Source organism: Heterocephalus glaber, unplaced genomic scaffold, assembly GCF_053883595.1.
Source record: "Heterocephalus glaber isolate CG9 unplaced genomic scaffold, H.glaber_assembly_v1.0 deba00001733, whole genome shotgun sequence".
NCBI classification, from domain to species: Eukaryota; Metazoa; Chordata; class Mammalia; order Rodentia; family Bathyergidae; genus Heterocephalus; species Heterocephalus glaber.
Window position 1 is genome coordinate 19,490,867 of NW_028258444.1, and position 15,583 is coordinate 19,506,449.

The window sequence follows — 15,583 nt, forward strand, 5'->3', positions numbered from 1 at the left end:
GCAGGTGGCGGAACCACTGAGTTAATTCCTGGGCCCCTTGATTTCATTCAAGACTTGTTATTTGTCTTCATTAGTATTATCAGCTTAAGATTGTTATACATATATTTAATTTTTTACTCATTTATTTACCCATTCATTCATTTCATTTTTTGAGGCAGGGTCTCATTGTGAGTCTGTGTTGGCTGTAAACTGTGTAGCCCAGGATGGCCTCAAACATGAAATCCTTCTGCCTCAGCCTTCTGAGTGCTGAGATTACAGGTGTGTCCCACCACACCCAGCTTGACTTTTATTATCTTACAAACATTTTATCAACTTGCCATTTTTCTGTGGATTCCTAAAAGAAGTCATGTAACATATCCACTAATACAGTTTGAAGATTGTAGAATGTCTATCAGATCTTCCCCCACTCTTGAATGAAATCATAAGCTTCCCACAGGCATAGCCAACTCTAATCAAGTAATTTCAGTTTGTTTCCTCATACACAATATTAGCAAATACTTTCAAAGCTCCAGATATAAACTTTAAATTGCTATTTGTATGACATTTTTCATCATTATTCAGACTTTGAGAAAATACCCACATGCTAATTTTCCATGACCTATTGTTCATTTATGACCATTTTTCTTTCAAATGTCCACTGTTAAGGCACTATAATAGGTGTACAGAATGCTAAAACACTAATCCCTAGCCTTAATAACTAGTCAGGCATTAAAGCCAAAATATTGCCACGAGAGGTACTTAATGCTTATATAGTATTAGGAACACACAGGTCAGAATGGCTGTCCTGCAGGGGAGGTGTTCACTTTACAGTTGGCCTTGGCAGCCTGAGACAGCGCCTGCCCACAAAGACAAGTGTGAGTCAAGACCTCAACAGAACAGGAAGTTGAGTTTAATACTTTGGGTGGGTGGAGCATAGATTTCACGAAAGTAACAAAATCTGAAGAGTTATGAGTTAGTCAAGTCATGATCAATTGTATGCTAAGAAAATGAGTTTTCATTTGAGTCAGTAGGGAGTGCAGCACAATAGGAAGTTTAGGCAGAGGATGAGTATGTGTATGAAATTGAACAATGTTCTAGGAACAGTGTCCATCAAAATTAATATGTCTCATGACAGCTATATATCACCTAAAATGTACTTTTATTTAAAATGTTTTTGGGCCAGGGATTTAGCTCAGTGATTCCGCCACCTGCCTCACAAGCACAAGGTCCTGAGTTTGATCCCCGGTACCAAAAAAAAAAAAGCTTTTAAAAATTAGATTGAAATATAAAAATTTGTGTGTGATGCTGGGGATTGAATCCAGGGCCTTGTGCATGCTGGATAATACACTGCCACTGAGCTCCATCCCTGCCCTTATACTTTATAATTTCACAGTTACTACAAATCAGCTGTCTGGTGGTGCACACCAGTAATCCTAGCTACATAGGAGGTTGAGGCCAGAAGGGTATGGGATGTATTTCAGTGGTAGAGAGCTTGTCTGGCATTCACAAGGCTCTGACTTCAATCCCCAGTACTGCAAATAAAAAAAATTACTACAGATTGTTTATGGATACATCTCAAATAATGAAAATGTACCGAGGCACTTGGGGAAAATACCAGCTTCAAGATGGCAGATACAGGATGTGAGGACGATCTGGTTGAGACATCTGTTACCCTGTTGATCGCCAGGGTTGACTTGGCTGATCTGGCTGGCTAGGCAGGTGTCTAGGTGGGTCCCCTTCCTCCCTTGCTGCTTCATGTGCGTCCCCCCCGAAGCTGTGTGCTCCATGGAAGATGACCACCTCCAATAGAGGAGGACCATTTCCTCAGTCATGGAGGGTAGCTTTGTTCCTCTGCTACAACCTCCAAAGAAGCTCTTGAGATGTCAGATACCTTAGCCAAACATGGTGGTGCATGCCTGTAATCCTGGCATTCTGTGAGGCTGAGACAGCAGGACTGCAAGTTCAAACCCAGCCTGGGCAGTTAGCATCTTAATTGAGATCTTGTCTCAAAATTTAAACAGTGGGCTGGCATGTAGCTCAGTGTGAAGGTCCAAAGTTCTTTTTAAATCTTTTAATTCATCATCTTTGGGGAAGAAAGGATGTATATACAGTTTATAGGGTCTTCTAAATCTATAAAAGTTTTGAAGCAGAAATGGTGAAAGCTTACTATTTATTAAATCCAGGTGGTAAGGGGTATGTCTACATTTGGATTTTTTTTTCAAATAAAGACATTTTTTGTTTGTTTTTTGAGACTGTCTCGCGATGTAGTTCAAGCTGGTCTTGGACTATGTAGCCCAGGCAGGCCTCAAACTTGTGGTAGTCTTCCTGCCTCAGCCTCCCAAATGCTGGGATTATAGGCATGTGCCACCAAGCCTGGCTAAAGACAGTTTTTAAAAATATAAAGAGGACATCTGGTTTCCAGTCTGGCTTATAAGAACCTTGAAAGTCACAATTTTATCCTAACAAGTGAAAAACCAAAAAATTAATCATTCTTGGGTACATAAGAGAATTGAGGTCACAGGGCAAAGCATCACCCCCAAATTGGAGAGACAAATACAGATTCACATTTCACTGCAGCAGAAATTTCTCCAAGAACTAGTGCCAGAGCAGGGAAACCCCAATTAACTGATGAACTGCTGGAGTCTCAATGTGGCCGAGTCTTTTTTTTTTTTGTACCAGGGATCGAACTTGGGACCTTGCACTTTCGAAGGAGTGGAACCACTGAGCTAAATCCCCAGCCCCACTGTGGCCAAGTCTTAACTCCAGGGGGACCTAGTCATTGAGGGGCCCCACTTATGTAAGTACCTCCTGCAGCTCTATTAGTTTCTCACAATATCAGGGTGGAATTTCCCTCCTTCTGGGGAGGGTAAAAGCCATTTGAAAGATGCCAGAGCATCCTGTTCTTAATAAGATCTACCCTCAAGTGAAACTAATTAGACCCTAACTGAACTGGGGGGAAAGAAAATGCAACTTCAACCCCCTCTAGCCTTCCACACGGGAGAAGGGCAGTATCCAAGTTCAGTCCACCGTAGCCATTCTGTCCCATCTAAGTAGAGAAGGGACTGAGTAGCACTTGTGAGAGAATTCACAGTCCAGAGAATATGCTGAAAGACAAAATCACACCTTACCACCACAGTACTAAAAGCCTGATTACAGGTGTTCCTTTCACTCAGTACATTATATCCAGCTATCACGGAAATTTATTAGACATAGTAAAAGGCAAAACATGTTTTTTTAGTTTTGTTTTTTAAACACATTTTTAACAGATAAAAACATCAAACCAAACAGACAAGACAGGGATGTTGGAACTATCAATTGTCAAAAAACAAATATTTAAAGGCTCTAATGGGTAATGTAGACAAAACGCCAGAATAGATGGGCACTTTAAGCAAAGAAATGGAAAGTCTATGAACTAAAAAGTTCAAGTTCAGCCTGGGCAATGTAGCAAACAGTGAAATCCTGTCTTAAAGTGAAAAACGGCATGGTGGTGCATGCCTGTGAGCCCAGCACCAGGAGGCTGAGGCAAGAGGATTGCCACAAGTTCAAGGCCAGCCTGAGCTACATGGTGAGACCCTGTCTCAAAAAGACAGAGTGAGTTCAATCCCGGGTACCAAAAAAAAAAAGAGGGAGAGAGGGAGGGCAGGGAGTAGAGTTCAATGTAAAGACCCTGTTCAATCCCCAATACCCTAAAAAATAAAAATAGGCCAGATATGGTGGTGCACAGCTGTAATCCCAATACTCTGGGAGGCTGAGGCTGGAGGACAAAAGGTTTGATCTGAATCTCGGCAATTTAGCAAAACCTTGCCTCAAAAGTGGACTGGGGCTATAGCTCAATGAAAGACCAGGGCGTCAATCCCTAGTACAGGTGCTGCACACCTGTAATCCCTGCACTTGGGAGGCTGAGGCAGGAGGATCCCTCTGAGTTTGAGGCCAGTCTGGACTACATAGTGTGTTCAAGGCCAGCCTGAACTACATAGCAAGACCTTGTCTCAAAAAATAATAAATGAAACATTTGCAAATTTAATCCATTATTAAATATTTATGGAGCGTAGTGGAGGGGATAAAAAAGAATTAAGATATGTACATGAACCAGCTCCCCATGATGAATGTAATCATTATGTACTCAAAGATGTACTAATAAAAGTATTTTTTAAACTTGTTTTTTGGCACCAGGGATCAAACTCAAGACCTTGTGCTTGCAATGGCAGGCAAGGCACCACCGAGCTAAATCTGCAGCCCAATATTTTTTAAACTTTTAAAAGCTCTTACTAATCACCTAGGGTTTATCTCGAGTATATAAGAGTTTACAATATGGTAATAGAGTAACAGAATTAAAGAAGAAAATTAATGCAATCATTGGTGGGAAAAGGCCATATAAAAAAATCTAGCATTCAATAAAAACTTAAGCTGTGAGTAGAAATGTTCTGAATATGAAAAAGGTATCTCTCATTATGCTAGAGCATATATAATACCTAATTATAATATAATTAGACACATTCCCAAGGGCCAGAAAGTAGGAAAAGATGCCTCCTCCTACTACTTCATTCTTGATCTGGTCCTGTCCAGTGTACTAAGTCAAGAAATCAAAATAAGTAAAAAGGGGCTGGGGATTTAGCTCAGTGGCACTGCACTTGCCTCGCAAGTGCAATGTCCTGAGTTCGATCTCCAGTACAAAGAAAAAAAGAAAAGTAAAAAGAATTTGAAAGGAAGAAATTTATTTGGTGTTATTTGCAAACAATAATTATCTACATAGAAAAATCCAAGATTAACCACAGAAAGCTATTGTTAGAATTAACAAAATATCAGTGAGGTTGATAGATATCAAAGCAATATACAAAACTTCAATTTACAATCATTTAGATATATAATACAGTATTCTGAAACATTTAGCGACTGGTACGGATAAAAAGAATGCTGAAAATCAAAGTTTTTGTTGCTGGGCATGGTGGTGTACATCTGTAATTCCAGCACTCAGGAGGCTGAGGCAGGATTGTTGTGAGTTCAAGGCCAGCCTGAGCTACACAGACAGACCCTTGTCTCAAAAAAAACCAAAAAACAAAAAAACAAAAAAACTAAAACAAACAGTTTTTTTATCCATTAGTATCCAGATAGAAAACACAAAACACCCCCCCCCCGCCAAAAGGGCTGAGGATGTAGCTCAGTAAGATGGTCCTGTGTTAAGGACCAGACGGTCCTGTGTTCCAGTACCGAGGAAAAAAAAAAAAAAAGCTGTAACCCAAATAGATAAAGCTCCCTGGCAGATGAAATCCGCTAAGTCCCAGGGAAGGGGGTGGCCTTTCTAAAAGTCCCTATAAATGTCCATCAGGAATGGGAGAGGACGACAAAGGCAAACACTACTAAGTGAAGAAGAAGACTGGAAATAGTAATACCCAGGCTCCTGAAAACTCCTTGCTTTTGAATCTGCTGTGTGCTCTCGCGGTGGCACAGCCCATGGACACAAGTCCATTTCTCCCGAGGGGTTTGAGTGCGTAGTGCCAGGAGTCTCCCGGCAGAGGGCGACGCGGGCCCTCGAGTCCTCTGCCCAACTGGGCGGCGGGGACGGGGCATCCCCAGGCCTGGGGCGGGGCCTCGCGTTCACGTGACCCTCGCTCATGGCGGCGGCGGTAGCGGCGGCGCTTGTGGCCGAGCGCCGGAGCCGGATCTTTTAGCCCGGGTGTGGGCTCGCGTCAGTCCGTCCGTCCTTCGGCCCCCTCTGTTGTCTTCCGGAGTGCGGCTGGTGGAGCCGGGATGGCGGAGCGAGGCCTGGAGCCATCGCCGGCTGCGGTGGCGGCGCTGCCGCCCGAAGTGCGCGCCCAGCTGGCGGAGCTGGAGCTGGAGCTCTCGGAGGGTAGGCGCGGGGCGCGAGCGGGCGCCGGGCTTCGGTCCCGGGGGTCCCGGGGGTCCGGTCCGCGGGGGCGGAGCCGCTCCCTGCGCGCTTGGGCCGGCGATGGCGGGCGGCAGGGACTGTGGCCTGGCTGCACGCCGCCCTTCTCCTCTGCCCTCCCGACGTGTTTCTCGAGGCATTGTTTTCTTTTGCGGGAGCTAGGCTGGGACCGGGGAGAGATTCTCCCGGCCGGCCCCGGCTGCTTCCTCGCTCCCGGCCCCCCACACCCCGGACAAAGCTGCGCTCTCCCGCTTGTGTCCGGGAGTCTGGGCGGGAGGGGATGGCGGCCAGGAGGGCGGCTGACACCTTTCTCCTCTTCTGCCTTCCCGGAGGGCCCCACGATAGATCCAGCCCACCTTCTCTTCAAGAAGCAAGATCCCGGAAAGCCGCGGCTGCGTTTCTTCCTCCTCCTCTAACAATGCGAGGTGCCTCCTCACGACTGGAGTGAGCTAGGAGTCGGGGAGCCTTTGGAGGTGCCAAGGGAGGATGGAAGCTGTGGCACTTAACCCGGAGAGATGCACCGCCCTGCCTTTAGACCACCTTTGTCATCAGGGGGTTTCCCTAGTGCTTGTGTTCGCGCTGAATTTTCCGAATCTTCTTGATCACCTTTTGGAGTCTCTGAGGAGGGAGGGAGAAGTGACTGTCGGTTACGAGCAAACCCTGGCCGACAGGGTAGTGGAAAGGTTGGATTTATTTTGAGAATTTAAAAAATGGAATAAATCAAGCCACTATCAGAGCGGTTCCTTGAAAAACAATGAGAAACTGGTCGGTTGTGGGCATGTGATCAGGCTTGTGTGCAGTTTTGGTCAGTTCTCTGTAAAGTTCCTGTTTTTGTCACAGGCCGCCTCTGAGACAAAAGCAGCATTTTTCCAAGCTTGGTATCAGTACTGTGGTGGTGTCTCCAGACTTACATATTTAGTTCCTTGCTAGAGGCCTTCACTACCATTTTTGAAGTGAATTAAAAACTGTTGATTGGAAAAAAAGAATGTGACAGGTTCCCAGGAGAGTTCCGACTTTTTGTATAATCAAGACATTATGGTTTTTCCCCCTCTCAAAATCATTTGCAATTAAAAACCAGAAGTAGATTTGAGTGTTATAAATCGGGCATTGAAGGAAATAATTATCTTTAATAAGCCTTTTAGGCTTTCCCAATGTGTAGGGAGGTGCTGTTTTCACCTGCACTTAATTACCAACGTATTATTTTTCAATTAATCATTTGGGAAGTGTTTAGGAAGATAGCGATCCTTTGGGCTTTTCTGCCCAGTGCAGACTTTCCTTTGAAATATTCACCAGGCGGACCTGAAACCGCTGGCAGAACACTTGAATGATTATTAGTTTGTTAAAATGTAAATTTCTCCAAGTTTTTTTAACCCCCTCAAATTACACTCTTAAGCGATCTCATTCTTTTCCTGAAAGATTGTCCTGAAATCTCTTAAAATAGTTACTTTATAATAACAAATCAGGTAGCTCTGATTAGAAGAAGTGGTTTGGATGAATGTTTACCTCAGAGGAGATTAGAAATAGGAGTTGATTGCTTTCACAAGGAAAGGGAAATCCTGGGTGCCTATTTGGTTCCAGCTAATTTTACTTACATCTCTGGTATTTCTAGACGTAATCGCTAGAAGCATTTGAGGAACTATTTCTAGGCGCAGAAAACCCATTAGGTCACCCTTTGCTCCTTTAGAAATGTGTGAAACTCCCAACAAGCTGTGAATGCCAGTGCTTAAACATCTTAAGGACAAGTGCATGGTTCGTTTTTCGTGTGCGCAGGACTTTCAGTTTGTTTTTTCTGCTTTTATAATGTGTTACTTTGTATTTTATTTTCTTTAGCTCTGGAAAAAATACAGTTGAAAAACCTTGGGCCTGGCCTGCAGTGTAAGCATTGGCCATCCTCTCTCTTTTTAAGGTGCAGAGATGGTTGACTGCAAAGCAGGTAGACATTAGGAATTCAAGCCCACACAGTCCAGCAGCCTTCTAATCTGTGGTGTTACTTGAGATATCTGTAGCATAGTTTGGACTAACCTTTGTTTCACATTTTTTCTATATTTACTTTTCTTACAAAAGTACTTTAAGAAAAACAAAAAGATGGTGGTAACTGTTTGTCATGTCCTGTCGCATTGGTGCAGTCATTCTCAATTTCATTCATGCTTTTTCAGTTTAAGTCCTAATCATAGGGACGATCTGAGTTGTATACTGTTAAAGAATTTTCTTCCCGCTTGCCTCTGTGCTCAGTTGCTGGCTCTGGTCATAGATAAGCCAACTCTGTGCAGAAATACGGGTTGGTGCCTCCTTGGGGCTGTTTGCCGCAGAGTGTTGCAGAGGCTTATCATGTGTCTGGTGCTTTTGGCAGGTCACTGTGGACGTGGTGCTTAAAACCTTCTGTTTGCACCAAAAAGGACAGTCTGAAACTCTAGAAAAGCATTTCGGAATTGAATTAACATGTAATTGTGAGTTTTTCCAATAGATGTTGAGTAGGTAGTATGTTTCTACATATATTCTCATAATTGAATTGTTCATGATCTGTGAATGTACTATTATGTATTTGACAACAGGCTCTTTTGTCTGTACTTTATTCATATGCACATAAAGTAGCACTAATTTGAGAATTAGTTTTTAAATCTGTCCACTAATATATTTGTAAAATGATTTTCTTATACATTGTAATTAAAGCTTCACTAAACTTAATGATTGGGTAGAATAGGGATCATTATCCTTCCCTGCTCCTCTTTCCTGTTCAGCAGAAGGGAAAACTTACACCAAGAAAGGTAGTGTTTTGTCTAAAGTTAACACATCCAGTAAGTGTTAGTATCTCATGCTGCCATGTAATTATGGCATCTGAATGATGTAAATATCTAAGCTGTTATTACAGAAGCTGTTAACTATTTTTTTAGTCTAAAGAAATACACAGTTGTATATGTAATTCTGAATAGTCCTGTTGATTCTCTTTCCAAAATCTCTCTCAAATCCATCGTGTCTGTATGCTGTTGAGCTGAGATACAGAGATGAGCAGGGTACTGTGCCAGCTCTCTGTGTGCTGAGCCTGGTAAGGAAATCACTTAAAAATATCAACAGAACAGTGCATGAGACCAGGCTGCCTTCTAAGAAAAGAGGAAGCTATTTGCTTTGTTGTTGTGAAAAAGGAATAGCAGAGAACTTTAAGTACAAGATTGGATTGTGTGGTTAGTAGAGAGGGCTGTGATTTAGCCTGTACAGTTCAACCTAAGTGTGAAGGAAAGAAGGTTGTTAATCACATACATCTGTGGCACTTCTGGAGGAACTCAAGTCTTTCTGTGTCGGAGAACATCCAAAGCTGGACTGGAAAGGTATTTAAAATAAAATAATATTTACCAGAAGAAATCCTCTCTTTTCTTGTATGAACACTTCTCTGATCACAAACAACAAAAATAGACACATTTTCTCTTTCCTTACTTGCATCATCAGATATTTCTGGGGTCCTTCATTTTATTTTTTGGCCAATATTGCGATTGAACCTATAGCCTCACTGAGCTACGTTCCCAGCCTTTTTATATTTTTTGAGACTGAGTTTCACTAAGTCACTAAGTTGCCCAGGCTGGGCTCCAACTTTCACTCTTCTTGCCTTAGTCTTCCACCGTGCTAGGATTATAGGCATGTGCCACCATGCCTGGCCTTTTAAAAAAATATTTTTGACACAGGTCAGGCTGGCCTTGAATTTGCAGTATGCCTCCCCCAGCCTCCCTAGTAGCTGGGGTCACAGGCGTGTGCCACTGTGCTAGGCTTTTGTTTTATGGTACTGGGGATTGGATGCAAAGGCTTTGCACTAAGCTACTCCCCCACCCCCTATTTTGGTGACAGCGTGACTGAGTTGCCCAGGGTGAGCTCCTATCTGCCTCAGCCTCCCAGAGTGCTGGGGTTATAGTCATGTGTCACCACACCCAGCTCTATAGTTTTTTTGGAGAGGGGGGTGAGTATCCAGTGCTAGGCAAGCAGTCTACCACTGAGCTATGTCTGCAGCCTTCTGTAGACTTTTTTTTTTTTTGGTACCTGGGATCGAACTTGGGTCTTTGCCTTTGCGAGGCAGGTGGTGCACCACTTAGCTAAATCTCCAGCCCTTGTAGATTTTAAATAACCAAAGATGGGCATTAATTAAGTGATCTGCCTCGTAAAACTTGGGCGCATGTATTTTTGCTGTGCTGTACTCTTTTCACATTGGAATTCAATTTTAGGGATTGTGAGAGCTGGTGACAACATTCCTTTGAAAATCTGTAGTTGCAGATTTCAGTGCTTTGAAGGTGGTGTTTCATAGGTTACTTGAAGTAGAAAAAAGTGGATTATGTTCTTTTGGAGCTCAAACTAGTTGTGGACTGAAAAAATTAGATTGATTATAAGCTGATTTCAATTGTAATTGTCAGAAAGTTAGGATGACTAAACTGGTTTGGAGGGCATTTCCAGAAGAGAAGTGGCAGACAAGTTTGTGGAAGAATGATTCCCTTTTTGAAAGGATAGCACTTGTTTGGACACTGTAGTTTTGGTGTATATTTTGAAAAATGAATCTTGCTTGACAGTCCCATAGGTTGTGTTTTTTTTAAAGATAGCCCAGGCTGGCCTTGAACCTATGATCCTTTTGTCTCAGCCTCTCAAGGGCTGAGAGCTGGATTTTTAAAATAAATCATTAACCTGTCATTCTTAGTTCAGACTTTGGTTGCTGCTTTCTTTCCCGGCCCATGTAAGGCCTACCAGTTGGGGGTTGAGAGTTCAAATGATTGGCTGAAAGGCGCTTGCTTTACCCAGTATCTGTATTATAATTACTGCAGTTCTCCGTGGTTCTCTCATGTTTTTATATGGGGTTTTTTTTGGTACCGGGGATCGAACTCGGGTCCTCAGCTTGCGAGGCAGGCAGTGGAACCACTGAGCTAGATCCCCGGCCCTCTCTCATGGTTTTGAATCAGGAATGCTCCGTGAAATTATCCTTCTCTCTTATCTGTATATTTTCGTGAAATTGTATGAGTTCAGCTAAATACTAAACCTGTCCTTGACCACTGTGATTTCCCCTACTTCAAACCTTGTAGTACATCCAATTTACATCATTTTACCCATAATGTATTTTCTAATTATTAAAATTGCCTTTCACTTTGCCTTACTGTGGTCTCCTACAGAAGTCATTGATATCCTAAACTTGTTTTGAATAACTCTGAACTGTATCTTTTTTGGTTTAGGAGGGTAATAACTTTTTGCTCATTTCAATATGATTTGAATTGAAAACTCAAAGTCTGTCTTGGGGACTTGATTTTGGCATGAGGCAGGGTTGTATGATCATTTGAGAAACACATTTTGGCATCTGGTAGGCCTAGGTCCAAGTCTTGGTAGTATCAGTTAGTAATTCTGTGACATTGGACAAACTACTTAACCTCCTCAGTTTCAGTTTCTTCTCCCCTTACAAAGGAACTGACACCCTCATTAGAGTTGTAAGGAGGTTTAAAAATGAGATAACAGGAAAGTTGAGTGTAGTATGGCATGCAGGACACTCTCACCACATTAATCTCCATCCATTGCTGCTGATAGTGGGTGCTCAGTGACTTTGCTGTTTTTCTTATCTTGTGCTGCTTAGTAGAATAAGGTTATGTGAAGTGACAAATGGAATCAATTTATGGATATAGTTTTTGGAAGGTAGGCTTTCACTCCGCCATCAGTTGTTGCTGTCAGCAGCCTGTATCTTTAGTTCGACACATGTCAGGTCACACCGCAGGCAACTGACGGGAGCAGAGCAGTGGCTGGTTTGTCTCATACATACATCTGGTGTGTGCACATTTATGAGCACGTCAGCTCAGACACAAGGCTCTGACATATAAGCGTGGTTTCTGAGACACAAGCATCTACAGGCTGGGAACAGGCACGTGGGGATGTTCAGAATCTTCAGGTAGTTTTTGACCATTTTTTTTTTTTGGTATGGGGATCAAACTCAGGACCTTGTGCTTTCGAGGCAGGTGCTGGAACCACTGATTTAGCTTACTCATTTACCCTGGCCCTTTTGACCATTTCTTAGACCCCCATCTGTGCTTAGTGAACAGTCAGTTCCTTCCATTTTTTTCTTTTTCTTTGAGGTGATTTGCCACCAATCTTGTTGAGTCTTTTATTTTCAGGGCCAGCTGGTCTGATGGTAGTATCCTTTTAGCACTACATTTTTCATCTTTTTAAGATACACTTTTATTTAAAGCCATTGCTAAGTTTAAGACTGTCATTCATTGACTTTAGATTCTAAAGGTAGAGATGATCTCCTGCTTTCTTTAGGGTCATAATTAGTGCTTTGTACACATCACATAGACCATCTCTTTTTGTTGATTGTTCATGTTTGTTTGTTTTTTTGAGATGAGGTCCTTCTCTATAGTTCATACTGGCCTTTAACTCACTATGTATCCCAGGCTGGGCTTGAACTTGCTGCAATCCTGCCTCAGCTTCCTGAATGCTGGGAGTACAGGTGTGCGCCACCATGCTTGACTTGATTGTTTTAGATTAAGTAAGATTTTTTCATATCCTGATGTTTATGATGAATGAAATGCTTTCTAGTGTGAATGTTCTACCGTGAGGAAGATAGGCTCTGAAAGGCTAAAATCTTTGGATATATGAGTTGGCTTCCTTGGATCTGAAATTGCACACAGAATTTTGAGTGTGAATTCTTATCCTTTTAGGAGAGGTGTCTACAGCTTTCATCAACTTCTTCAAGAGAATGATGAGCCGAATCTATGTGTTATTACCTTTTATTCTCACTAGGCTGTAAGGAAGCTTTCCTCCCTAACACAAACTTATCTGTATTGGTTCCCACCCTTATGCCTGTTCCATCTTTTTCCAGAGGAAGAAATATCTCATGCTGTTCCTAAGTGTATCTCTCTGTTGTTTTTTTGTGTTTTTTTTTTTCTTGAGAGGAGGTCTTGCTGTATAGCTTAGGCTGGCCTTGGACTCACTGTGTAACCAGGCTGGCCTTGAAATCACGGCAATCCTCCTGCCTTGGCCTCCTGAGTGTTGGGATTACAGGCTTGTGCCACCTTGGCTGGCTTATCTCTCTGTTTTACTTCCACTTGATCTTAGCCAAAAGGCCGAGAAGCGATTCTCTGTTTTACTTCCATCCTTCCAGCTTTCTCTTCTGAGATCTTGGGGTCTGACTTCACTGATCGATCTATTCATAAGTCTTTTTGTCTTTGCCTCATTCTCTTTAACTTCAGCCTCACTTAACATTTAGCTCTCAGCGTCTTCTATTTATTGATTGATTGATTGATTGATTGGTACCAGGGATTGAACTCTGGTCTTCGCGCTGTTGAGGCAGACGCCGGAACCACTGAGCTAAATCCCCAGCCCTCAGCCTCTTCTCTTTAGCCTACAAATTTGCTGCAGTTTTTTCCACCTGAAGTAAAAAAAGAACCAACAACTTCCCATAGTTTTTTTTTGTGTGTGAGACAGGGGTCTCATTGTGTAGTTCAGGCTGGCCCCAAACTCATGACTATCCCCCTGCCTCAGCCTCCCGAGCCACAATCATATGAGAATCTGCTTGTTCTTTTCATGCTGGCGTTCTCTCCCTCTCTAAAGTCTAGACTTGTAGACAGCATCTCCTCCTTTCTTACCTTCATTCACTATTTAGTCCATTGCTTCTACTTCATCTGGCTTCTAAAACATCGGTCTCCACAGGTACCAGGGATTTCTAACTTCAGACTGATGTTTCTGGTGGATATAGTATCTTTCTCTGCAGCACTGGATACTGTGGGCCATGATCTTTATGAAATTTTCTTTCCTTAGCTTTTATGGTATAGTTTCCTTCTGGCTCCCTGCCTTTCTTCTCGTGATAGCTCTTGGGCTTTTCTTTCTCTCCTGATGTGCATGTTTCTCAGATATGTTATTATGTCCCACCTCACTTTACGTATGTTAGCTGTCAAGTCTGCACAGTTGATTCCCTATATGGTCTCTGCTCTGAGTCTCCTCAGGTCTTGATGTGATATCTATCCCCCAGGCAATGGTAATTTACTAAGTCCAAAACCACTTCCTTGTTCAACCTCTCCCCTAACCTCCCACCTCCTCTCTCCAAAGATAGATTTCATTTCAGAATGTCCACTTACTATCTCAGTCCGTTCTTGCTATAATGAAATATCTTTGAATGGGCCAGTCATAAATAATAGAAATTTATTGCTCACAGTTTAGAGGCTAGAAAGTCCAAGATAAGCTGCCACCACATTTGATGTTTGGTGTGGGGTTGCTCTCTGCTTCAAAGAGGGTGTTTCTTCCTGACATAGTGGAGGACGGCTGTCCTCAGGTCTTTTTTATAAGCACACTAATCCCATTTATGAGACCTGACTACCTCCTATAGGCCCCGCCTCTTAACACTGTCACACCAGAATTAAGTTTCAACCTACACATAGAGAGGAGTCGTAACCTTCAGACCACAGCATTTTACCTGAGTTAAAACCCTGGAACCCCTGCAACTTCTAGGGGCTCACTGAGTCCTGTTAATCCCGCTTCCTCTTCCATTCTCATCCTTCGCCTTAGTGCATACACTCAGCTCTGGCTTAGACTCCTGTGGCAGCCTCCTAACTCCTTGGCCTCCTGTAGTTTTCTCTCCACAGTCCACAGTCTGTCTGTCCTTACCCTGTTGTGATCATTCTGACTGGTGTTCCTCATGCGTAGGATAAAATCTGAACAAGTTCTTTATTGGTAAGGAATAATGATGAGGATTCATCTCATTTCCTGCTCCTTCCACCTTTTCTCTGTAGCCGACCAAGTAACTTGCTCTTCTGCATGTGCTGTACTTCTCGCTGCCATGCCTTTGTGCATGCTTCCTTTCTCTGATACGCCCACCCCAGCATGTTCTTCCCTTTTTTTCTGCCTGGTTAACTTCTCTTCCACTCAATTTCCTGTGAGAAGCCTGCTTTTCCTAAGCTCTCCAAACAAGTTTAGATTCCTATATAAGTATCATCAGTTATTGAGTACTTAGTATGTAATAGGCACCATGCTTAGCACTTTGTGTACCCTGCCTGACCTGTAAGTAGATCCTCAATATATAGCTTCTATTATCGTGATAATGAGGGAACTGAGCTGGCAAAAAGCACCTGAAGCCATGTGCCACTGTCCACACCTGTAATGCTGGCACTGAGGGAGGCTGAGGCAGGTGGTTCACAAATTTGGGTCCACCTGGGCAACTTCAGTGAGACACCCTCAAACACCCCCAAAAATTTGAGAGGCTGAGGCAGGAGGATCACTGTGAGTTCAGGGCCAACCCGGACTACATAGTAATTTCAAGGACAGCATGAACTACAAGTAAGGCCCTGTCTCAGGCCAGGGATGTAGCTCAGTGGCGACACATCTGCCTGGCAAGTGCAAGGTGCTGAGTTCAATTCCTAGTACAGAAAGAAAGAGCGAACAAGCGAGCATGAGTAGCATGAAAGCTGAGTAGAATGTTATGTGTGCTGAATTTGAATTTGTGATCCTCTTGCCTTGCAGTCTCCAGTAGTTGGCATTAAGGGCATGTACCACTGTGCCCAGAGAGGAAAATATTTTAGTTGTTACATAGGAGACCCCTAAATGAAAATCTATAGGCCTGCCATCCTTTGTTTTTTTAATCAGTGCCTCACTGTGTTGCTTAGGCTGGTTTCAAATTCTTGGACTCAAGTGATGTGCCTGCCTCAGGCTCCCAAGTAGGTGAGACTACAGGTGCTATAGGACTACAGTTTAGAGAAACTTCCATTTTATTTTCATTTAATT

The 15,583-nt window shown here is 43.0% G+C and overlaps 1 protein-coding gene across 3 annotated transcripts in view; it reads left to right on the top strand.

The window, feature by feature from the left end:
* Positions 1 to 5,572: 5,572 nt before the first annotated feature.
* Dip2b (DIP2 acetate--CoA ligase B (putative)) overlaps positions 5,573 to 15,583 on the top strand; it is a 238,524-nt gene continuing 228,513 nt past the window's right edge. For 2 of the 3 annotated variants that reach the window (XM_087200086.1, XM_004862981.4), the window contains exon 1: positions 5,573 to 5,827. In XM_087200086.1, the coding sequence (XP_087056212.1) occupies positions 5,728 to 5,827 (100 nt within the window). In that variant the 5' untranslated portion in view covers positions 5,573 to 5,727. The remainder of the gene's footprint in view (positions 5,828 to 15,583) is intronic. The other variant, XM_004862979.4, reaches the window with a different exon arrangement.